This window comes from Gymnoscopelus braueri, assembly GCF_963280865.1.
Source record: "Gymnoscopelus braueri genome assembly, chromosome: 1".
Taxonomy (NCBI): domain Eukaryota; kingdom Metazoa; phylum Chordata; class Actinopteri; order Myctophiformes; family Myctophidae; genus Gymnoscopelus; species Gymnoscopelus braueri.
In genome coordinates, this window is record NC_137603.1 from 12,318,010 (window position 1) to 12,343,736 (window position 25,727).

Here is a 25,727-nt window from a genome sequence, read left to right on the forward strand (position 1 = left end):
CAGTAGAGACAGACTGAGGTCTGAAAAGTTCCATTGTACTGTAACTATATTTTCTTTCTTTTGTAAGATTGTCTCCTCCTGGATCCAAGACAAAGACTGTAGTTACACTCACAAAGTAAATACATTCTTACTCACACAAACTTTAATAAATAAACCAAAATAACTGATGTACAAAATGAAGCTCGTCTGACTGAATTAAAGTCATCATTATGGTTGTCACTCATGATAAACCAAAAAATAAAAATGTCACCTCAAAGCATTTCCCAAAATACAGAAACTTTGTTAACAAACTCCCAGACAAACATTCACATTTTATATAAAATATCAAAACATTCATATAACATACAGTAATAACAGCTATCTTACAGGCAGTTATATGGCACAGGCACATTATGAATAGACTTTAAAGACAAATCTAAAGCCAGAGGAGAGCAGTCTTTCTTGTACTTCAAAATTTGGTCGGGCAAGCCTCAAAGACATTCTGAAGTATCATGTAGTATTTTCTTTAAATATATGAAAGTTGAGTGAATACAACTATAAATATGGAATGACTTTGACCAACTTTCTATTTTAATACTATAATACTAGTATTTCTCTCACTTCTTCCTTTCTGATATGTAACTTAACACTTTCCCCAGATTCTGCAAGGAATCAAGCTCCATAAACTGGACGAAAAAAGAGAATATAGAAGCAAAGCATAATATAATGCTTTCAAATATGTCATCCAAAATAGATTCCCTGCGGTATATCCATGAGAGAATCCTTCACATTACACAACACAGCAGATACACACTGTACTCAAACGTCCGGACTCAAACAGTAGAGTTATGATAAATCTCAACAACATGAAGTTCGTGAACACATTTAACAAATGTCAAGAGTTGACAAAAAAACAACATGACGCCCCACACACACACAAAAAAGATTCAAGCATTTATGTAACTAGAGCTTCAAAATCTCTTCCACAACCCGTCAACAAGGCCTGCAGTATGCACTCGGAAAAAATATGTGCATGATGACATACTATTTCAACAAACAAAATACAGACAAATGTTTATCACTAGGTTTCCCATTAACAGTTTAACCATAGTGTTATTATGGTATTCCGATTATTTGTACTGTTGTTAATTACCGTCTATACAGTATGTGTGCTACTTCACATTCACTTACAGTATATGGTATGAATCGGAGTCTATGGTGAATGGCAACGGTTGCTAAGCTAGCATTGGACAATTGCTATTGGGGGCGGAGCTTATAGCGAATGATCTATTGGTCAATATTGATGGTACAAAACATAATGCAGATTAAATGTAAAAGTGCTGGTGCTGGTTAACCATATTAATAATGAGAAATTAAACAATAATCACTGCCTACCCAGTGAGGTTGGTGGTTGTCAACAAGAAAGCATCAGTTTTGTTTACTTTTAATGCATGCTTCTATGTTTTGCCTTAACCATGTCTCAAAAGGGCTTTAAGGGGTTAAGGGAAAAACTGGCAATGACCAGTCGGCGTAAAATATAGACAGATGTCCTTATTTCCAATATTTGAAAGAAAAATGCATCACATAGCACTGGTAGTACAAAGGCATTTTGAGCGTCTCTATGTCTCTTTTTGATAGTTACAGTATGCACACCGACAGTTCCAGGAAAGGTGCTTCTAAGGAGATTGTCAGTGTATGTCAGAAGAATGAGAGGAACAACACACAATCCTCAGTGTTCATTTTGCACTCTGAGGCTGTAAAAATGACACTCTGACACGGTCAGAGCTATTGAGTTGATGATGTACTCTAATGCCAACATCACCCGCAATCTTTTAGACCGCACGCCGGCAAGCAAGATCACTTGTGCAGCATCTACTTAGGGCGGATTCAGACTGGGTGCGATTGATTCAAACCGTTCCCGAGTACGATTGGCCTCTCGCAGCTGGCCAGTATTCACATTGGCCAAGATTCTTCCGCACTCGAGACCATTTCATTTAGCAGTAATGGTAAATATGTGCCTCATGGGGGCGCTGTGGACTATGGGGCTTTGGGAGAGAGAACGTCATTCACAGAAGAAAAGTCACTTGTCAGAGTCTAGAGTGAATAATAAAGTTTGACTGTGTTCCTGACGTTGTCTTGAGTTATAATAACAACAGATCAGCAATACACAACCAAAGCAGTGTGTGCACTGGTCTTTGAAACCTCGAAATGTAACGTCGTCTCTGTTAATATGATATTGGCGTCACGGACGCATCCTTGGTATTTTAGCAGTGACGTCACGGACTAATCCTTAGTATATTTATCCTTACAGTATATACGCGTTCGCTACACATGTGCTTTTTGTTTATTATCTTTCACGGCTCGCGCTACTCAAACACTAGCGGGATTATTATTTCTTGTCAACATTCAAGTAGAACTATGAGAAGGTATAACCCAGCTAAAATAATGTGTCATTATAAAAATATATAAATGATATATGATTAGCAGTCCACTTCCTCCTGTTGGTACGGATGGATTCACATTGCATCGTTCCGTACCCGAATACGCATGATCCGGATCCGAGACTACCTCCGGAGGCGGTCTCGGGTACGGTACGGTGATCCGTTTCGGGGAACGATACGCAACGTTCACACTATCACAACATCAGCCAAGTGGTCCAGGGTGCGCACCAGGGACCATAGTGTGAATCCGTCCTAAGATGCAATAAGTGTCAGGAAAATGGCTGTGCCGCCATACTGTGTCCCTTTAACGAAGGGATTCCATAAAGTGTTAAATATCTCTAGAGGTCCCATAGGTATGTAATGGGTCATCCATGTTTTAAATATAGTATTCTTCTATTTATCGTCACAGTTTTTGAGCAAGTAGTAGGATTCTTTGTAACGCATATTTTAAGACCGCTGATGGACAGCCAGCCAAGAAGAAGAGTACCTATTTAGTTCATGTGAAACAATTACACATAATAACAGAACAGATCATATTACATTCCTTTTTGTAAGCTGACATCAGCACATTAAGTTCAAGTGCAAATGAAGTAAACAATAGCTGCTTCACGCAATGCCAACCTGGACTTTTGCAGGGGTACATATCCCTGCTCTTTGGTTCTAAATCCAGTCAGCTAAGTGTTTTGCGTTCGACTCGGGGAACCCATTTGTGCGTGGCAGCTCTCCATAGTACAGGTGCCAACAGCTGACTCAGCGTGGTGACACTGAGAACCAGAAGATACACCTGAATGAGGGAAGAGAAGAATACAGAGAGAGAGAGAGGGGGGTGGGGGGGGGGGGGGGTTAGATAGGAAGACATAGATAGGAAGATAGAGAGAGAGAGAGCATAAAGAAACAAAGAGGAAGACAGATAAGATGCTGGAAAATAGGGGTGTGCTGATATTGATGCCGGTAATGATCGACTCAATACAGATAACGATGCCTCATATTTGGCATTGGTGAAGCCCACCGATGCCGTGGTCCAGATTAACCCATTAAAACCGGCGAAGCATCTATTTTAGATTTTTTGCATTGGCTATTCAAAAATAGCAGATGTACAAGCTCACAGCTTTTTGAAAATGTTTCGAAAAATCTTGAAAGTGAAGAGAACTACTGATTTAGAAGGCATTTGTAGAATCGGCCTCAGCAGGTCTTAAAATGATCCCTGACTAATAAGCCAAATATGCCTTAATACATTAGAATTGTCCTCTATAGCTAAAATGTCAAATTAAAAACACCTTAAATATTGTATTTATTTTAGAAATAGTTAATCTTTCACGCCATAGGGGCAAAGCCCATTGCAAGCTGATGTAATTTGTCCATGTGTGGTCTAGCCCTTAATTTATGGAATGCATGTGAAAATAAAAAACAACTTAAAGGTAGGGTAAGTGATATTTTTGGGTTAAAACAAAAAGTATTTTGTTAAAAGGTTAAAATACTATATTCTGATAGTAATCATTGCTATAGAGTGTTTTTTCAGTAACAGGAGTCTCCCCGTCTCTCCAGCTCTTTAATAAACAGAAAATACATTTTTCGGTAGGTGTCAAAATCTCAGCCAATCAGGAGAAAGTACCAATTTTTAAGCTTAATTTGTATAGTGTTCCAGTTCCAATTTTGTCTGCTCATTTCTTAGTGTCATCACTTCCAATTTCACTTGTTTAATCTATATCCTGATTGAGTTCTCTGTCCTGGTTGGATAAAATTGGAAATGAAACTGAAACTGAAACGAAAATGAATTTTCTGTTTAATAAAGAGCTGGAGAGACATGGAGACTCCTTATATGGACAGGACACTCTATAGTAACGAGCACTATCAGAACATAGACCCATTTTGCAATTATTTGAATAATTGCAAATCACTTACCCTACCTTTAATACTTCCTTAAGGTTAAATAGAGCATCAAATCAATATTTAAATTTTTTTTTGCACAGTAAAAGATTAACTGTTTCTAAAATAAATACAATATTCAAGGTGTTTTAAGTTTTTTTTATTTTAGTTATAGAGGGCAATTATAATGTATTAAGGCATATTTGGCTTATTGGCCAGGGACCCTTTTAATGGGTTAACCAGTCACGAGGGGTAGCAGGCCTTTGAGCTCCAGTACACTGACCTCTCTGGAGATGATGCCGGTGCGGCGGGCACGGCTACCCAGGACAAAAGAGAACTCGCTGACCTGGGCCAGGCCGGCCGACACGATCCAGCGGATGTGTCGAGAGCCTGTTGGCAAGATGGCCGAAAGCACCAGCACAGCCATCAGGAACTATAGGAGCAGATCACAAGATAAGAGAACATAGATTTTTGTAAGGAAAAAAAAGAAAAACCTGGATATTTGGTCACAACTCATAAAAAATGGTTTGGGAAAAACTGTTGCGATTAGGTGCTCAGTAGTCCAGGATAAAAAGAATGAAAAACTGTTCTGAGGGAACACTATAAACACTATATGCACAGTCTGTACAGGGTAGTGCAGTTGGTGCTCCTATGTCCCTCCACAACTGATGCAGGGGGTGAGAGGGACTGTTTATGATCCTCAGCAGTTTAGTTAGCATCCTCCTTTCTGACACTTCCATCAAAGGATCAAGCTCCACTCCCATAACGGAGCCGGTGCTCATGTTGAGCTTGTTGATCCTGTTGCTCTTGCACGCTACACTTTAGTCGAGGGGTGGGCAACAGTTTTGGTCAGTGCCAGACAGTGAAAAACACCATTGATTTTACGTCTCATTATAGGCTGCTAATTACAAGCGGAAAGGAAGTCAATAATTTAACCAATTTCTTTCAACCTAGCATCCTTGTTTTGGTCATGTTTTTCTAGGCTACAATTTTTTTTTACTGATCTACAAGTTCACTACATGTCGCATCATGATGACGAAGTACAGCACAGGGCTTAAGTGGTTAATAATAAAACCGAACAAAGAATTAGTCAATAATTTAACATGAATGATAAAGGTAAAAGATAGATTCTAACTATCTGGGGAGACTGGGGAGTATTATGCACATCAAACAGTAATGGTTAATAATGGTTGTTTCTGATCAACTCAATTGATCACCTACATTTCCCAATCTGATCACCTGGTATATCAAAAGAGTGAGATGCCAACCACTATGTTAGTCTGTGACGTGGACCCACTGTTGACTACATCATAGAACAGACACACAAAACAATAGGGCTTAAATGGCAGTGTTGTTCTAGCAACTGGTTCCAGTATCACCTCAGCTTGACCAGTCCAGAGCAGCAGCACCGCTTGCTCCTTCCCAGAACTCACGTTAGTACTACTACCGCACGGCACGGTTCGCTTAATTCTTCGAAAAGAGCCAAGTGATGTCGCGCTGCAACTGGTTCAGCCCACTACACTCAACAAACTTGTCGATGGCACGTCCCTCCAGGACGCAGCCAACTTTGGCAGACTCATCCGAAAACGTCTGTAAGTAGCAAGCCTGTGGGTCCTTTCTGAAGTCTGAGGTGTAGTAAGTAGAGGGTGAACAGGAACGGGTTGGCATACTGTGGTTGGCCTGTCATATAGTCCGTAATCCAGCACACCAGTGGAGCATCGACCTGCATGTCTATGAGTGCAGTCTCAATCCAGTCACAGTCTGAAAATATAAGCTCATAGAGCTTACAGATTGCAGGGTCCTGTTATGACATTACAAGGGACCGGATGTGTGTCAGGACCAGACAAGAATGAGGTGGGAGAGAGAGGAGTGACTGAGGGGAGGAATTACAATTACAAGAGAGAGAATGTGTGTGTGTGTGTGTGTGTGTGTGTGTGTGTGTGTGTGTGTGTGTGTGTGTGTGTGTGTGTGTGTGTGTGTGTGTGTGTGTGTGTGTGTGTGTGTGTGTGTGTGTGTGTGTGTGTGTGTGTGTGAAAGAGAGAGAGAGAGAGAGAGAGAGAACAAGGAAATCTGTTATACCTTCATGATGACCAAGGTGAACGTCAGTACCAGCAGGATGGTGAGTTCGTACAGAACAAACGTAGGGAACACATGGAGACCTGAAGCATTGCACAGAACACATATCACATCTTAGCGTGGTCTCACTATGAAACAAGGCACTGACTGCGGCCACTACATGAGAATGGAGATGCCTCTGCTAAAATGCTGGATCTAACCGATGGAGGCAAAGAAGATAATGGCCAGGAAATCTCTTATTGGTTCGATGCATCCCAAGACCTCCGACGTGACCATGTGACCCTGGGAGGAGAGCAGCGCTCCAGCCAGGAAGCAGCCCAGCTCCATGGAGATGTCCAGAGAATCTGTCACCTAGGGAACAGATGTTCATCTGACATTTGTAGAAGAGAAGGAAGGTACGGACAATAACATAGAATCATAGTGTAGTGAATAGCGCTTTTTAAAGACTAAAGTCGAATCAACACACTGCATTTTTTGCTTTTAAATCGGAGCTTGAAGTCGCGAAGGAGGGCCAGAGATTAGAGCATGTATACCGTCAGCATGAAGAAGACAAATGCAGCCATCCCCAGCACCAGGATCTCCTTGTTGCCCTTGCTCTCGGCATGCAGTCTCTTGTAGAAGGGGCCGATGAGGAACTTCTTGAGAAAGGCACACAACAGCAACACCGCAGCCAGAGAAACCAGCACTTGTGCCAGGAGGACGAGCACCCGCAACCCTCCATACAGAAGACTGGTTCAGAAAAAGAAAGCATATAATATATATTTTTTAGAATAATTCTATAATAATGACATGATGCCCAAAATAGGAATGCCAGGTTGAAAGTGGTTAAAAAGGCAGGTCTCTTTGTCCTGCTCATAATGTACCAACCAACCTGTCTGCATCTCCACCCTGTGCTTGGATCAGAGTGGGCATGACAGCAATAAAGAGACCAAGCTGAACGTCCTGCATCACCAGCATCCCCAGGAGAACACTGCTGTAGTCCAGCTCACCTGTCACATGTTCACGCACGCAAACACGCACACACACACACACACACACACACACACACACACACACACACACACACACACACACACACACACACACACACACACACACACACACACACACACACACACACACACACACACACACACGATCAGTTGTGAGCAGGACAAAGAGGCTTTCCCATAAATGCATATAACATAAATGCATATTTTCAACCAATTTAATGGCAAATAAGTATATATAATTGTATCATTGACGTTGAGTTACTGTAGAGCGTGGCCTTGCTCTCGGGCACTCTCCTTACTTATAGAGTTAACTGAGGTGATCTGTGAAATTGGAAGCTACAATCCATATCTATGTCTAGTTGTCGCCCCCTCCTGATCGAGAGAGTTAATTGCAACGATGTCCGAACTACAATAAAGATACCGGTATAGTATTGTGTATATCTGTCTGTCTCTTATATGTCATCATGATTTGTGTGCATGGGGTTCTCATCTTAAACAAGCTCAGTGCTTAATGAGTCTTCCAGTTTAGTAGACCTTGTATTGTGAATTTGTACTCCCATGTACAGTTATTCTCATGTCTTACTAAATAAAAGTACATCAATCAATCAACCGGTGCATCTAGTGTCCAATCCTGTGAGCCTTCTGTGTCAAATAACTTTGACATTATGAACCAGTAGTTGTACTACCCGACACCAGGGTTGACTTTTCTCAGTAGAAGAGTATGGAGACCACTGCAAATGTGCTACAGTATTTTTATTGTATTAACATACCCTACCATACAGATTAGTAAAACATTATGTAACACCCGGGATTTGAACCCGAGTCTACCGCATGGAAAACCAACATCTTATCCACTAGTCTAAAGGCGGATTCCCCCTTGGCTAGAGGAGATATTATGATTTTGCTCATCAGGCAGAGGCTTTGAGCCACTACTGCTACAATTATTCACTAAAAACAAGTCCTGGATTGTAGCTTTAAACCATAAAGCATTTAGCTGTACTCAAATCTGTGTAAACAAACAAATGGCTCTTACAGTACCTTCCCTCTCCCCTCTGGCTCCTCCAGCTAAGAAGCGTGACACCAGGGGAGTGCTGGACAGTGAGAGACACGTGGAGATGAAGACAGTCTGGGTGGGCCGAATATGCAGGACCTGTCCCCATAACAAGCCAGCCCCCACCATCAGCAGGCTCAAGTAGCATGTTCCCTGCACCGATGTCTTCCACACCTGTATATATATCAGTAGATAAAGATATTATGTACTAGCAGTGTTATGTTGAGCATATTTGAGCTGGTGAAGCAACGTACTGTACGTATACAACTGATGGGTAGGAGTGAATTCAGCTCAGTTTAAAGAATAAAAGAATAATACAAAGTAGAACCTCTTCAGCGCCGGTAAATGGTGCCTTTCTATTTCATAAAACTGGTTCAACTCTACTTAACTGCAATTCAATGTGCTTTACAGAAAACATTAAGCAAAGGAAACACTTTATGAGAGGACACGGTCAAGGTTCCAAACGAGCTCTGTCGATACATAAAGGTGATGTTAAAACACTGCGGACAACTGATTCGTCTGAGAGAATCGTTACTAGCAGGACAGACTCCTGTACTACTACTATACTGCAAGGAATCTCCTGAATACTGTTAACACACCTTTAAACTAGATGTTGTAAATGTGAAAGGAATTAATGTTGAGAATTGTTGCAAATTAATGGTCTGGTCTGGTCACCTAATATGTTGTAAACTTTTTGTAGAACAGTACAGGCTAAAGGGAGATTATTTCCAGACAGTAGTAGCGCCAGCATTAATTAACTTTAGCACCCTCCTACGCAGAGGGGTGGGCATCGCTGTGACAACTAGCTATATTGACAAGGTCTGTCGAGTCGAGCCGGTTCTATGGAATGGGAAAGCACCATAAGAGGTCAAAGTTACAAATACCATACATTACGTATCCACCTCCAGGTGACTTCAACTTGGAAAGACAGACATCCATTTTCCCACACAAAACAAGGGGAGCAAAAATGCAGGGGGATAGGACAACATCTGTTTTGTTAACCTTGTGCACTCGTTCGGGGGAGAACTCCAATCCGACCATGAAGAGAGTAAAGAATACACCCAACTCCCCTAGAGTCTCCACCTGAACCATAGACTGTAAGGCAAAGAGAAAGTCAAGTGTTACAGTAGTTGCTTGTAGACAAGAAGCTGCAGGGTACCATTCTTATCGCTTTTTGTGGTTGGTTACCAAATGGAAAAAAGTATCTCACAAATTCCAGGAACATTGCAATGCAGAGCGCTCAATGTTTAATGTTGAAACAACTTCAACTTCACCATGCAAGGGCATCACTCCCTCTGCTCGCATAAGTTCATGGGTCCATGCCTGATGTTACTCCTCGAATATTTAGTCGTGCAAGCTGGTCATCTAGTCGTACAAGCACCTGTGCATGCGAACATGCAAATTCCATATTCGCGCACACACACACACACACACACACACACACACACACACACACACACACACACACACACACACACACACACACACACACACACACACACACACACACACACACACACACACACACACACACACACACACACACACACACACACACACCTTGATGCTGTTGAGTCCAGAGGGTCCTAATAGGACCCCACAGATGATGTATCCAAACATGGGGGGGAGTCCCATCAGAGAACAGAGCCAGCCACAGGGCAGAGACAGCATCACGATTGACACCAGGTCCTGGACACGCACACGCACACACACACACACACACACACACACACACAGACACACACACACACACACACACACACACACACACACACACGCACACACGCACACATGCACACACGCACACAGCAAATATTTTAGACTGAACAAGGGCAACATACGATGATGTGTGCATAGATGAGTAGCAAAATGCTAAACATCAATGTTAATTTACATTACTAGGCCTACTCAGGAAGTTGGAAATGCATGCGCCACCTGGTTATGCATTACCCATTGTACCCGTGTCAGAGTGGGTGTTTTTTTTTAAATGTTTTTGGGGATCCGCTGATACAACCAACAGCAACACCAACATTGCCTATCTGACCGACCCGACGGCGGGCACGGCGCTCCCTCGGGTCGCTGGCGACGAGCGCCAAATGGCCGAACAGTTCTCGAGATACGTGAACATCAGACGCACACACGCAGTCATGCACAGACAGAGATTTCGTGCATTTATAGTAGGATTACCTTAAGGTACGGTAAGGTAGGAGGAAAAACTGACCTTAATGAAGTGGGGATCTGCTCTTGGCATGGTGGAATCTCGTGGTTTGGTCAGCACATACTGGTTGTTCTGGGAGTCAATGAGCATGCTCAGACCCAGGTCATCTTCTACTTCTCTCCTTCTGGAGAGATTCTTCCTCTTCCCTCCATCCTCCTCGTCATCCTCCACCCGCAGCACGGCCTCCACATTCACTCCCTTCATCTACACAGCAGACTAGCTGTCAGGGTTTGCACTGTCTGTATTATTTGTTATTATTTGTTGTGGGTATTTTGTTATTTAACTCTTTTCTTTCTTAGTTTCTTTTCATAATTGAGGTTAACCGTTTTCACAAAACACATGCTCATTTTGTTTTTTTCCATCATTCCAAAATTGTGGTTATTATCACTTTCTTGTTTATTTATAAAGCTCATATGAAGTCCATATTGTCCTCTACTGACCTGTTTGTTATAGTCAAAGGCGTGCTCCTCGATCTCCTCCTCCAGGCGGTCCGCTGCCCTGCGGACGTCCTCCAGGATCTTGTCCAACATAGACAGGGTTTTGTTCTGAGCTTGAGCGATCTTTATAGCTTCCTGCTGGTGCTTCTCAGCTGCCATTAGCTCCACATACTCCTGCTCCTCCTGAAAGATACAAACAAACACATGGACAAGATGAGGCCATCGAGGCATACTGAGAGAAATACAAAATAACAATGTTCACGACAACAAACATTCAGACAACACAAGTCACTTCTTAACAGGTTATTAATGATCAAGGACAGAAAAGCAGTAAGTGATGGTAACTGATATCGAGTTGTGTAGAATTATGCTCACAAACCAATGACTATTTTTGGAGAGCAACACCATCGTAAGATGAAGTATAAATCATTATTCATGCTGCACTATGGGCTTCATCCAGTCAGTAATGAATACAGATTATCATCCAGGCATTGATTGTTGCCCTCGCATATCCAACCTCGGTCACAGGCATTTAAGCTTTCAGCATTTGCAGCTCTTACTGCATAAATAAAGCAACAATAATATAACATGGATGCACCTGGGACGTATCATCAGTGTTGTAGCCTGGGGTCATAGGGTGTTTCGGGTCTCTCAACAACATACACCCTCGCCCAGGTGACCCAGCCGGGGTTGATCATGCCCCGACTTACGTCCCGGTAGCTATCCACGGTCAGTCCTATAGGGAAGGACAGGGCCACTCAGTCCGCTTCTCCAGAACTACTCTGCACGGGACTGGGGGAGGCTCTGGCACGTGGAGGGACTAGGCTCTGTGGGTTGTCTCCTGGCCAGGCTCCTCCTTCGTCTCACCAGGTCCAGGACCTGAGCGCTGCACCAGATCCGATGCACCACCCCGATCCAAACATTTCCTTCTGGCGTGATGGTTCCTTGGGCCGCGGTGGTTCTGCAGGCTCCACTTGCGGCTTGCTTGAATGGCCCTCCTAAAGGCCTCACCGTAGGTTTGTTGGGCTTCTTCCTCACGCTATGGCGCTAACCCATACTTCTCCCGAGATGCCGTCTACATTCCGGCTGTCACCCGTCTCTCCGGTGGTCACCAAACTATTCCTGGTTGTCACGTAGTCTAATTCCTTTGAGCCACTATAAATAGATTCACTCAACAGTGTTATTAGAATAAAAATCAATTAGTCCGCCTCACAACGAATAAATACTGTCATACACCTGTATTTCCTTGGCTCATTACTTGACCTGGGTTCTGCCGAGTTGGGTTGTTCTGTGAAAATTTGCTGTGTGGCTTAAGAAGAACTCAACATACCGGCATGGAAAACTGCCCTGGCAAATGAGAAGGTACTACCCCTGGGATTTCCCTGCAGTGTTGGGAGGGAGTTGTGAAAACATGGCTGCCAGCCTTGCCATTACGTATAGGCCTTCTGTGAACCATCAACAGTTGCTGTTTTCAGCAGTGTTTTAGTTCCTTTGCGCCTGGAGACTTCTACAGTACATTATCTGAATCTGAAGCAGCAGTTTTGCAGCTGAGTTTCAACCACGTTTGACCTGGTGAATTATTTAACATAAACCTCTGAGGCTTAAGCTCAGCCTCAGAGGGTTTTTTATCAGAATCAATTTGTCACATCACAAGTTTACAGGTGTAAAGAAGTAGGTGAAATTTGTTTTTGTGCAAGCTCCATTGTTTGTTATTTTCAGAAAGATCAAAAGAAAAGAAGAGGGGGGGGGGGGCACGGAGAGCAAGAAGAAGAACCAAACAGTAAAAAAACATCAAGTCAAGTAGTGGCAAAAATCAAAGATATCTACATATTTACACCAGCAGGTTAGACATAAGGTGCGAAGTGGTGACACTTGATTAGACATTAAGGTCCAAAAGAGTATCAACGCAATTGTCAGGTTCACATAGTCCATAAAGGTCAATAACTTTGGTAAAATCCACATGGTAGATCCACAAGGAAAAGTGAAGTCCATGGCCAGCCTGGTGACAGGCGGTGGCCAGGTCTTGTTCAATGGTAGCCGGTTGGAAGCTGTTCAGAAACCTGGTGGTCTTGCCGCTGATACTACGGTAGGCCTCCTTGCCCATGTGGCTGGGGTGGTGCATGTCCTTGAGTATGCGGTGCGCTTTGACTACACAACTCTTCTTGTACAGTTCCTGGAGGGAGGGAAGCTCACCTCCCATTATGCGTTCGACCGCAACATGGGACTATGGTAAAGCTGTAGTCCACAAACAACATACGTAAGCACTTGTCCTTCAGCTTCTTGTCATCCAGAGAGGTGCCAGTGCAGCCCATCATTCCACTTTAGCTGTGCTGATTTGGCCAGCTGTTATATCGCTTTGATTGGTCAGCTGCCGTATCCCTTTATCTACCTTATGATAGAATGTGTAGTGTCCTCATATTCACCTACGGTTAAACTGAACAAATCTCCACATATAAACGACTTATCATCACCCAACCTCCCACTGAGCTCACTTTGATGGCTGCCTCCCTGAGGGCCTCCAGTCTCTGTCGGCTGCTCTCCTTGATATTGACCACATCTCTGTAGTCGCCCTGGAGTGCCCTCTGCAGGCCAATGACTGCTTGGAAGACTGAGCGCTCGCTCTCGTTCAGCTCTTTCTGGAACACCTCCAGAGTGTGCACCTGGAAATAGGCAGGGACAAAAAGCAAGATTAGTGAAAGAATAGAGAAGCATCTGTTACCTCCACCCGCTTCCTTATAACCTCTCTCGCAAACAGGAGCGACATCTTATCTTAATACACGGTAGAAAACATTCTTAAGTTATGGCAAACAAATTGCTGCATATAGGATGAGGAGAGAGACTTTGTTCATCTTTTTAGTTATTCAGAGTCTGGTTCCTACTTGGAAGAGCTTCTCGGGTTCTGAAAGGGACCGATCTTGTCCTACAGCGTCTGCTGCTACAGCCAGCTTCTGGACCACCACATTCTTCTGCCGCAGGAGGCCCACCAGCCGCTTGCAGTTGTTGGCCACCCAGCTGCGGCTTTGAGTGGCCCCTCGACCCCGGTGAAGCTTAATGGCATGCTGGGCTACCTCGTCCCTCTGCAGCGTGGCGAGAGCTCCCACCAGAGCTCCCACCAGGCCAAGGCACAGCAGTCCACGCACAACCTGCATCCAATCCTCTACGTCTGTCGCTTAAGAGAGTCAATACAGAAGAAGAGAGAAGAAGTGAAATTGGAGAGACGGAGTTGGAGAGAGTTGACAAGAGACTTTACAGCTCAAACATGGCTTCGTGTGACATGTTAGATCGCAATCTCAGGAGACGGGTTGTTCTTTGGGGCGTGGTCCGTTACAGCTTACAATACAGCAGCCTACAATACAATCACTATATAAATACCAGTTCAAGCTGACACACATATTTATTCTGTGATCTAATGGGCCACTCAAACATACCTAGCTTAACTATCAACAATTTAATAACACCTAACTAACTGGTTTGAGTGGCTTCTCAACGCCTCCCGTACTCTGTCCAATCCACTTGATTTTAAAGGCTGTATCTCCGCCTTGAATTTCATGTCATGCCAAGCATTGTATTCCACATTCCACATTAACTACAGTTGAATAATGATTTAATCCCATTTGGAATTAAACAAATCAAACCTGTACCTCTGTGAGCATGAGTCTTATTTTCCGAAACACTCCACTATCCCTTTTCGAATGACTGGACTGCAGCTACTCAGCAGCCACTCACTGGCACCACAATCAATGAACTCACTGTTCTGAAACACAGAGAGAGAGAGAGAGAGAGAGAGAGAGAGAGAGAGAGAGAGAGAGAGAGAGAGAGAGAGAGAGAGAGAGAGAGAGAGAGAGAGAGAGAGACAGAAGCATGTCATTAGTCCTAAGTTGTGTAGTATTAGTTCTTCACATTCTCAGTCCAGTCCAACTTGTTTGTACATGTAGGCCAACATGGACAAAGCATTATATAGGCTACTTACTTACTTACGCCTAATACCCCTTCTGGGACATAGGCCGTCATTATATAGGTTAGCCTATATATAATTAGGCCTAAATAGTTGTTCAGTAATAGTACTTCACATTCCCACTTCATTGCACATGTCTAGGCCAACATGGGCAACGCATTGCCTATCACTACTTGAAGAGAATAAATAAACATATATATCACATGAATGAAAGTTGAATTAAAGTTAGGTTCTTAACTGAATAATATGAGTCCCATATGTATAGAATGCAGATAATGCATTTATTCGGCATATCTCGCCGACAGTAGATTCCACAGGAACTGACCTCAACCAACATGTACACATGCAGGCAACATCACACACAGAATAAGATGAGCAGTTTATGTGTGAACAACACAGACTGTAGTGTAATAACATAGTAATAACTGTCTATCCCAGAAATGAACCATGTCTACAATACAGATGCTGATGCAAACGGCTAATACAAGACTATAGTAGCTACCTGTAAGATGTCTGCAATGCTTGGCTCTGAGCTCCAGTACGAATGAGGAAGGAAACAATCATGCTCTTGTGCCACAGCAGCACCATACCTCCCCCTCCTCCCTGCCACATAGGGACTCCCTCTTTCTTTGGTGTTTCGCCCAGGTGGGCGTGGTTATATGCCTATCCCTAACCCTAATCCTCCCAACCTTAACCTCACTAAAACTATGCCTAAACCTAACCCTTAACCCTAAACTTAACCTCACAAAAACTATGCCTAACCCTAACCTTAACCTCACAGGATCTATGCCTAAACTAACCTAACCTCAAAACCACGCCCACCTGGTCGAAACACCGGGGAAAAAAGAGTCCCCTGCCACATAGTTGAAGCCAGCCGATCACAACTTCATGCAACCAACTTCATGTTTAGTTCGACGGCTAATGTTCGGCTAGCTCCAGGTCTGTGTAGGTATAGAGCCACGTCTGTATCAAGTAAGTAAAAACAACTGACCATTCCAGAGTAATGTGTTCTCGTGAAGAAGCTAAATCAGGCGCGTTTTAAAATTCAACTTGTTAGTTGATCTTTAGTTGTGTCTTTGCTAGTACAAAAAAAGAGAAGAAAACTCGTCACCCGAGAGCTGTCAGACGAATACCAAAACGCTCGCCCCAAAACACAGTCGCCCCAGGGCAAATCCGGCGACCTCGGAACGGTGGCCACCTGGTATTCCTAAACGTAACCTCAGTAAACTATGCCTAAACCACCTAACCTTATTACTAAACGTAACCTCAGTTAAACTATGCCTAAACCTAACCTTATTCCTAAACGTAACCTCAGTAAATATGCTTAAATATAACCTTATTCCTAAACGTAGCCTCAGTAAACTATGTCTAAATATAACCTTATTCCTAAACGTAACCTCAGTAAACTATGCCTAAATATAACCTTATTCCTAAACGTAACCCCAGTTAAACTATGCCTAAACCTAACCTTATTCCTAAACGTAACCTCAGTAAACTATGCTTAAATATAACCTTATTCCTAAACGTAGCCTCAGTAAACTATGTCTAAATATAACCTTATTCCTAAACGTAACCTCAGTAAACTATGCCTAAAGTAAACCTAACCTTATTCCCCAACGTAACCTCAGTAAAACTATGCTAAACCTAAACTTATTTCTAAACGTATCCTCAGTAAAACTAGGCCTATCCCTATTTCTAACCTTAACCTCAGAAAACAAATAGAAGAACAAGAACCGCTGGGGGCGATAAAAATGGGGGCGAGCGTGTTTAGGGGCGAGTCTTCTGGTTACCTGTCAGACTAGACTAGCTCCAGCCAGCTGAGTTTGACACAGACTCCAATGACACAACCAAGCTAACAGTCTGTCGTTAGCCTCTTTACTATTGACTCGACGCCTCGTCGTAACAAGTCACTGAACGGTCGTTTATACAAACAATACAACATTTAGTCCGAGTTATCACAAAAACAATCGTAAACTATGACCAGCTTAAACTCTACTTCCGAAACATAAGATCGCTGTTTTGATATGGGAGTTGTAGTTCTTTTGTGGCACCCCCCCCCTCAGCTCTATTTTAAGTGCCGTAAACATTGTCGTTATCGCGAGATTAATGTCTCGACCACACAGAGATCTCTGTTGAAACATTATAGAATAGAATAACAGAATAGTGTGTCCGGTCCGGTGCACAAACTTCATGCTTCGAGCAACAGCAACAGTGCAACCTCCGATTATTAACACTTCACAAGCCTTCAGTGGTGGAAAAAGTACTCAATTTTTTTCAATACTGCAATGTAGAAATACTCTGTTACAAGTAAAAGTCCGTAATTCAAAATGTACTTGAGTAAAAGTGCAAAAGTATTGGTATCAAAATGTACTTAAAGTAATGGTAGAAAGTACTCATTATTCAGAATGTTCCATTTCACCAGTTTTCAAATGTATACAAATCTTTTGAAAATAGCAGATCTACAAGCTCACAATGTGTCGCATTTGGCCATTTTCAAATGGCCGAAATGCTGTGAAGTGGGTTATGTATGTTTGTAGTAATACAAATCTACAAAGTAACTATCTAAAGTTTTCAAATAATAGTGGAGTAAAAAGTACAATATTTGCCTCTGAGATGTAGTGGAGCAGAAGTAAAAGTACTTAAAATTGGAAATACTCCAGTAAAGAAAAATTACCTCAATTGTACTTAAGTACAGTACTTGAGTAAATGTACTTACTTTACACCACTGTTATTAACACATCATTCATGAATCATAAGCCTTTATCTGGTGACAGATTGATACGCTATTCTGCATAATGTAAACTCGGCATTAATGTGAATTAAGTGTCCAGAAGCACTTTGATAACCAATTAAGCCAAGACTCACACACACACACTACCCCAAAGTACAACTAAAAAACAAGGCCTGGCTCATCAGAGATCCAATAGGACTACAATTCCCACGATGCACAGCGCACTTCCAGTAGCGCTGCAGTGTGTCTCGCGCATGCGCACCGCGAGTAATTGGATATCAACTTGGCCAAAACAGAGCAGCGGGTGATAAAATGGTAGGTAAAAGATAACAAAACCCAGACCACATTTAGAACCCAGTTTAAACCAGTGCAAATAAATGGCCATTATGAACGATGTGTGTGTTGTGACGGGGACACCAGTATGAAGGGGAGCGGGGTGTGTGTGTCCTCTGTCAAAATGATGTCTCGTTGGTTCACTGTGTCGTGAATATGAGGGGAAATGGAAGGTCAGTTGTTGGTATTTTGAGCCCGGGGGGGCACGTACCTTTCCCTTTTTGGTGTCTAGTCTGCCCTGGATGCCGTGCCGTGCTGGGTTAAGACTGCATACCCTGCCAACCAACTCCTCTCTCTCTCTCTCACACACACACACACACACACACACACACACCCTGCTCTGGTAACTGGGTCGCGACAGACTAGCTCGTCTCTGTGAATGTGTTTGATCCACATCCAGCACCTCGGGTGGGTCAGGTCTCTGGACTGCAATCCTCCACATAGAAACATCCAGCTTTGAATTTATACCACCTAATAGATCCGTGTTATTCCGTTTCTGGTAAACAAACGCGTGCCAAACGCTGTCATGGAATTGTTCTTAATATAGCGAGCTTTTTTTTATTTATTACGATTATAGCTTGTGGCTTGAGTGCAGCATTGCCATCATTTTGTGAAGTTTTGACAGTTGTGATTATTGCTGCTACTACACGTTTTTGTTGATTGAAGGAATGTAAACAATAATAGCTTTGACTGATCTTGCTACACAGTGACACAATTACACCTTGTGTCTTTGGAAACATTGGATTAAGTGTCTATGTATTTTAACCACTGTGCTATGGTATTTATCTATTGTGTGTAAATTGTATTGTAGTGTGTTTTGTTGATGTGTTTCTGCTGTAGTGGAGTGTGTCTATAATAAAGTTGGATTGAACAAAATAAAGTATTCAAATCTAGCTAGCTTGCAATTACATAGTATACTGTACATATGCAGCTGTCTTGAGGTTTATCATAGCAACAAGTTTGCTGTAAAGATGTTTTAAAATATAAAATAAATATATAGAAATATATGGATCAAACCATCTGAATGGCATGCATTGCAATGAATTCTGTGTGCTCCCATTCGTTTGTGTTGCAGCATAAGCTGAAGTCATCGCAGAAGGACAAGGTTCGGCAGTTCATGTCCTTCACACAGGCAGGGGAGAGGACAGCCGTGTACTGCCTGACACAGAATGACTGGAAACTAGAAGTTGCCACAGACAACTACTTCCAAAACCCAGACCTCTATTATAAAGAATCCATGAAAACCTCTGTGGATCGCAAGAAGCTGGAGCAGCTCTACAACAGATACAAAGGCAAGCTCCAGTGGCAAACCGAAGCTCGTGTTTCAGAGCTCACCAGCTCTGAAAGGCAAATATCAGGCAACTTTCGTTGTGTGTTGTACTTTTCTTTCAATGCTAAAATCGAATTTATACTCGCCAAAAATGAAAATATCTACAATCCGTGTTGTCTTGTATAGTAGATTTGTTCTTTTTGGCAAGTGTCACCCTCATGCAATGGAGTATACATTTACGCTGAACCACTTAAACGACGGGGTGCTCAGAGCTCTATACTTGGTCCACTCCTTTTTTTCTTTCTACACCAAACCTTTTTCCCATAAATGGCAGATATACAAGCTAACAACAAGTCGCAATGCGAGCTCACAATGCATTGCTATGCGACACGTTGTCAACTTGTACCCCCAGAATAGGGACTCTTGGGTTCATGTGGTTAACTCACCTCTGTTGTCTTCACAGACCCCCAGGATGAGGGCAAGATAGGCATTGATGGGATCCAGCAGTTCTGCGATGACCTCCAGCTGGATCCAGCCAGCATGAGCGTTCTGGTGGTGGCGTGGAAGTTTCGAGCCGCCACGCAATGCGAGTTCAGCAGGAAAGAGTTCCTGGATGGCATGGCTGAGCTAGGGTGAGCAGCAAGTGATGTGGTAGCCTTGCACACAGATGCAACAAACTCAATGTTGCATTTAACCACTTAAGCCCTATAATACTTTATTTTACAACGAATAGTGTGAATAGTGTGTCACGATCTGACACAACCAAAAAAGGGAAGCCAGTTTGAAAGTGGTTAAAGGTGCTGTTAACTTTTCAGATAGTGATAACTAAAGCATGGAATGAGAGTTGCCTATTGTATCCTTAAATTGAGTGACCAGTTCAATGAAAAAAATGTATCAGCCATGTAAAGCTGTTTGTATCAGAAAGACAAGCCGTGAAGGATCCAGAACTCGTTGTTCTAACATCAACAGCTATATATTCAGCAGAATAGTCCATAGCAAATACAATTCACCATTGTGGAAATTTGCAGCAGTGGAATTTTGGTAAGTTTGATTTTGTGTTCCACGCTTTGGTGATGTTGTGTGTCTGTCTGTTCCCCAGCTGTGACAGTCCAGAGAAACTGAAGGCAATCCTCCCCAGACTAGAGCAGGAACTGAAAGACACAGCGAAGTTTAAGGACTTCTATCAATTCACCTTCAACTTTGCCAAGAATCCAGGCCAGAAGGGCTTAGGTAAGCCTACAAGTAGAACGTACAAGATAGACCACTTTATCTAATAATACAAAAAAAAATAAGAAATAATGCTGCTTGCTGCTGCAAAAACAAAGTGGTCTTCCCATCACAAAAGGGTGCAAACTGTATATAAAAACAAGACACTGGATTTTTCTTACTGCAAATAGCTTTAAAAGGTTGATTTTGTGCTGCTGGGGAGAACTTAGAAATGGTAACACGTTTCACCATGGTGTTTTCTTAACCACAGTATACTATGTCATACGATAAATGGCAAAAAATTGCCAATCTACAGGCTCATAATGTGTCTCATCGTGAGCTTGTAGATCTTATTTTTGTCCCTACCAATTTGTCCCAAACAATTTGCACTTATCCAATGCCAGGGATAATGTGATTATACTTATATGTTGAATTATTTTGTGAGTACATAGATTGGTTAGTTGTTTTAATGGCGTGCCCACGGTATCCATTTTCACAAATATATAACGGGGTGTTCGCCAGTTATTAAAACATCTTAAAAAGTATTAATCAATTTTGCCACTATTAAGGTCTTAAAAAGTATTAGGAAATCTGAAATAAAAATTTCAGTGCTCTTATGTTTTGCTTTTAAAAAAAGAGAAAATGTTCGTTCATCATTCCACAAGCAATTGAATGTGACTAATTGTGGACATACTGTACCAGAGGGGTCAAACCACTGCCACGCGTTGGCACGACCAGGCGATGGTTAAACAGGCAGGGTATAGTGGATGGTAAATAACCTGCACCTCTGCCGCTGCATTTACAAGTACAATATATGCTTGCCACATTTCCTCTTATCACGGTATCTTTTGGGATCTTTTTGGGAACTCTGACAGATAAATTAGTTGAGAAAAGTGAACAATCTATGAAATGTTTTTCTATTAGAACAAAAGAGCATGTAAAGCTGACCCGAATGTGAAGCTGGTGTTATTCCAGATCCATTTCTACCTGTTAATCAAGTAGTTGGAACAGTTAAAACCAGCTTGCTACGTTTATTTTTTTATTTTTTGTTATAGCTAACTTACGGGAAAACAAGATCATCACTAATGCTCTATTGTATAATTGATACTGTAGATTGTGATAACAGGAAGAGATGAGAGAGAAGGCAGGAAGGAGACTTGGGATAAACAAGAGAAACGTTGCAAAGCTGATTCAATATCTATAGAAATTGGAGGGAAATTATCAATTGATTCAAATGCAGAGCAGAAGTCAAGTGTTGCAGATATGCAGATATTTTGAGAAGACAGACAAGAAAAAGACAGAAAAGCAGTGAGAAAGGAAAGGAGCAGGTAATACTACACAGCACCACTGTGAAAAGAAGAAGGAAATAAAACAATACATATTATATGTGACTCACATATTATATAATATCTTCAGTAAAACTTAAAATGATGATGAACAGCTTGGGCAATGGCATGCTATGTAAATTATTTAGGGTACTTTTTATACAAGCAAAACAGCCTTAATATTGAATAAAGCCACCCAACTGGTACAACTGACCATGGTCAACATATGTTAACCAGATGGTTAACATATGTTCACATATACAGTGCAGACATAACCTGTGCCAGCCAGTACCTGAAAGTTGGTAATCTTGCTTTGGAATTGTTATGACTGAGATGGATTGCCGATGACATTTAACTTGTTTTGGTGTCAAATTTGTCACAACCTTCCACTCACAGTGGTAATTAAGTACATTATACAATTATGTACATTACTGATACCCTGCGTTGTGGTTTGCTACTCTCTGTACTGTATAGACCTGGAGATGGCGGTTGCTTACTGGAATCTGGTTCTTACTGGTCGCTTCAAGTTCTTAGACCTCTGGAATCGCTTTCTACTGGTGAGTGAGTGTGGGTCCCAGAACAAAACCTTGTGTTGTGATGTTAAACCCTGTTTTAAGTATTAACTGTTTTGAGTGTTTAACTGTGTACAGAGTACAGACCTTCAAAACAATTAATGTGAATCTGGATATGAATTTGAGTGTCAGTTCTTCAGGTAATTCTGTTGAACTCTGTTGTTGAACTGTGCTGTATATTATTTAGGAACATCACAAGCGATCAATTCCTAAGGACACCTGGAACCTGCTTCTGGACTTCGGCAATATGATAGCAGATGACATGTCAAACTACGACGAGGAAGGTGAGCTCATTAAGCTCCGATGGAAAAAGTTAGAGTGTATAATTTATGAATTCCATGATGAATCCTTATCATGATCGCAGGCCCAGATATCTACTAGTACTTGTGTATGACTTCTACGATGTTTGTGCTGTTTTGATTTTTATTATAATTGTTAGATTTTTTTTTTTTTACACTGTATTATTGCCATATCAACGACCGTGAATAAAGGAGAAAATATTCTTGTGGTCTGCTACCAAGCCAGCAGAGGGCATCTGCTTTATCCTTAACTATTACATCACAGGGAAGTTGACTTAATGAACTTGGCTATTGCATTAAAATCACTTGTCACGGTAACTGACCTTATTTTGTCTCTCCCTAGGAGCATGGCCTGTCCTCATAGACGACTTTGTAGAGTTTGCTCGGCCAATTGTGACGGGGGGGAAGCGCAAAACCATATAGTGCTGCCCTGGCTCCAAGCAAGGGGTGCAGTTTTTGTGTTTCTCCCATTTTTTTGACTTGAGGATTTTTTATACACATGAGCCAAAAAGAGACTACTCGTCAATAAAGCCTTTCTGCAGGCTGTCTGTGAGACTGTTCTGCCAGTTGAATGAGAGACCATGGTTGGGGGAGTGACCTGGGACGACCCGTTCAGAAAGACAAATGAGAGGGGGGAAACAACAGCAAGTGTTTTCTTTGGGTTTTTCGTTTGCTACAATTTGACTGCCAGGGGCGTCTGCAGTATTCCTCGCTGATGAGCAAACCACAAGTGGATGGCTTAGAACCACTGCTCTGGACTTGGCTCGCTTAAGTGTCCCCTCCCCTCCCCAGGGCCACACCCTGGTCTGGTGGAGAGGGACGACACCAGAAAGTGTGTTTTTCTGCAGACGCAGATGATGAGGTGTGTGTGACAGTAGGATGTGTGGCCTCTTATTTTGCCAATAATGAATTGAATAAGGTGTTGTTAAATTCTGCATGTTTTTGTTTTCCACCTGCATTAAGCAGTGCCATGGAAGATTAGGAGGAAAAAAACAGTTATCTACATTATTTTCACTGAGATTAAAAGGGGGGAGGTAACGGCTAAACACAATCACATTTCAGAGCAGAAAAGGGTGCTTGTTTGCCATCACATATATTATGTGTGTGTGTATGCGTGTGTGTGTGTGTGTGTGTGTGTTTGTGTGTGTGTGACTGCGTCTTTGTGCGCAAACTTCTGCCTCTATAATCTAACATTTAAGAAAAGGAAAAAAAATCTCATTTGGTTTTATTGTAAAGTGAAAAAAGGTCAGAATTGATAATCCACACTGATTAATGGTGTAAAAGTTCAGATCCACTTTTCATATTCAGATTGAGAATTGGAAAGAGCAGCATGCTTTTTGAGCTCAACACCAGCAGATACACTATTGTTACAGTTGTAAGATACTGTACCCATAGGATTATAGACATAGAGCTTTAGAAGAATGAATATATGAAAAATTAAGAAAACATTTATATCCATGATGAGAAGTATTTGAGAAGCATTTATAACACCTCTGCGTTTGTCCATTTTTTGTTCAGGTTTTTTTTTTTTTTTTTTTTGCAGTGTGTAAACTGTTGTACACAAGGAGAAACTGACCGGCACATTGACTGTTTTTCTACTCATATCCAGGTGATGACTTGTCTTGTACTTGCCAACTCTACCAACTGCACTGATTGACACTTTTTATGTTGTAGATCTTTTACCAGGTAGCACTGCACATATCTACATAGCTCTTCAGTTTACGTGACAGTAGTTATCACTTACATTGTACACTTTTGTAAACAAACGCCTACATCCCAGTTTGCTGTTCTATGTATTTTAACTTGTTTTTACACTGTTCGGGTAACTCTGTTGCTATTCACCCGTTAGCAACTAAATCCACATAGTGTTTTAGATAGGCGGGTGACAGTGGTATGTGATTTGACCATTTCACTACTCCAAACATTGAAAACTTCAATTCAAACGCTTGGACACCTCGGTATGCTAAATGCATTCACTCTTGGCTAAACACGTGTAACATGAAATAGAACTCAGGTACCAGTAGTTCTCTCTTCCTCAGCATCAGTGGGAGCCAGAAGGCTAGCTTGTTTACTTTTGTCAGTGTTTGCTATGTTCTCTGTGCTGAACACCACCCAGCCACACTGAGGTTCGCCTGCTACTAGTTAAATCGGAGCAACCGTGTTGTGGTTTAGGCCAGGGGCCATTGAAAGTACTGTATACGCCTGTTTTAGTGACAAGCCTGTCTATAGGGAGCAGATGGGGATAGACAGAGAGAGCGTTAGCCTTGATTTTCATCAGGTCAAGATAAGTATGTTAAAGTTCTCAAATTGTATCTGCCTAAATCTTAATCAGAGAAGTAGTACCATAGATACTAAAGGTTTGGTAAAGGGAGGTGGGATGGTAATTCAAATAATGATTATGCCTGCTTACACCAGATATGGTGTATTTAGACCAGTTCCATCATGACTGTTAACCACTTTCAACCTGGCTAAAAGTTTCAAAATAAATATTTTTGAAAATCAGCCTTAAGTGGTTACGATGGCCAGAAGATGGGTAAATGTGTGATGATTCTACTAATACAATAGGCAACGAGATGCGCTTGGATTCCACTTAGATGTTTTGGATATGTTGCAACCTTACCGATGAAAAGATTTGCTTGTTAATCCTCTTTCAAATCTTGGTTCCCGTTACAGTCAAAGATTGGGTACAATTGGATCAATCCAGTCCAGATGGCAATATAAAACCTTTTCCCTGTTCACATGTATTTGACTAATGACTGGAGATCATTTGTGGCTTTGAACATTGCAAAAGAGACATCCTTCATTGTCCTAAAATGGTACATGTGGTACGTTTTATTTTAGTTGTCAAATGTGTTGTCAACTGTGTTTCTAGTCATGATCAGCTCATTCTGCTCAAAACAGTATTATTTCTGCTGGTAATAAAAAATATATATTGACAGCATATTGTCTTTTGTCATGGAGGCATACAGATCAATG

General features: G+C 42.0%; 2 protein-coding genes across 3 annotated transcripts; one reads left to right on the forward strand and one right to left on the reverse strand.

Moving 5' to 3' along the window:
* Nucleotides 1-120: 120 nt before the first annotated feature.
* Nucleotides 121-15,671, reverse strand: tmco3 (transmembrane and coiled-coil domains 3). Of its 2 annotated transcripts, none has more exons than XM_080429398.1 (15): nucleotides 15,518-15,671; nucleotides 14,702-14,814; nucleotides 13,940-14,223; nucleotides 13,553-13,720; nucleotides 11,064-11,243; nucleotides 10,627-10,827; nucleotides 9,966-10,094; nucleotides 9,408-9,500; nucleotides 8,393-8,579; nucleotides 7,234-7,351; nucleotides 6,896-7,091; nucleotides 6,563-6,713; nucleotides 6,366-6,445; nucleotides 4,570-4,719; nucleotides 121-3,204 (listed from the first exon to the last, which is right to left on the reverse strand). In XM_080429398.1, the coding sequence occupies exons 3-15, from the start codon at nucleotides 14,207-14,209 to the stop codon at nucleotides 3,091-3,093; spliced, it is 2,037 nt and encodes a 678-aa protein (XP_080285524.1). In that variant the 5' UTR covers nucleotides 14,210-14,223; nucleotides 14,702-14,814; nucleotides 15,518-15,671; the 3' UTR covers nucleotides 121-3,090. The 2 variants fall into 2 exon arrangements, with proteins under 2 accessions (XP_080285524.1, XP_080285523.1); XM_080429397.1 differs by having other exon boundaries at nucleotides 13,940-14,229.
* Nucleotides 15,672-17,568: 1,897 nt separating this feature from the next.
* dcun1d2b (DCN1, defective in cullin neddylation 1, domain containing 2b) lies at nucleotides 17,569-25,692 on the forward strand. The gene is given in 8 exon segments (XM_080416205.1): nucleotides 17,569-18,045; nucleotides 18,047-18,061; nucleotides 19,155-19,371; nucleotides 19,813-19,981; nucleotides 20,449-20,579; nucleotides 22,355-22,437; nucleotides 22,640-22,736; nucleotides 23,095-25,692. Coding segments are annotated over 8 exon segments (879 nt in total). The 5' UTR covers nucleotides 17,569-17,958; the 3' UTR covers nucleotides 23,175-25,692.
* The last annotated feature ends 35 nt before the right edge of the window (nucleotides 25,693-25,727 follow it).

Excerpts from the sequence above, each read along its gene's own strand:
- tmco3 (XM_080429398.1), bottom strand. The coding sequence starts at position 14,209 with ATGCAGGTTGTGCGTGGACTGCTGTGCCTTGGCCTGGTGGGAGCTCTG. Across the intron at positions 10,095-10,626 it reads CAGATCCCCACTTCATTAAG|GACCTGGTGTCAATCGTGAT; the intron begins GTCAGTTTTTCC and ends GTGCGTGTCCAG. Across the intron at positions 9,501-9,965 it reads CTGGACTCAACAGCATCAAG|TCTATGGTTCAGGTGGAGAC; the intron begins GTGTGTGTGTGT and ends TTTGCCTTACAG.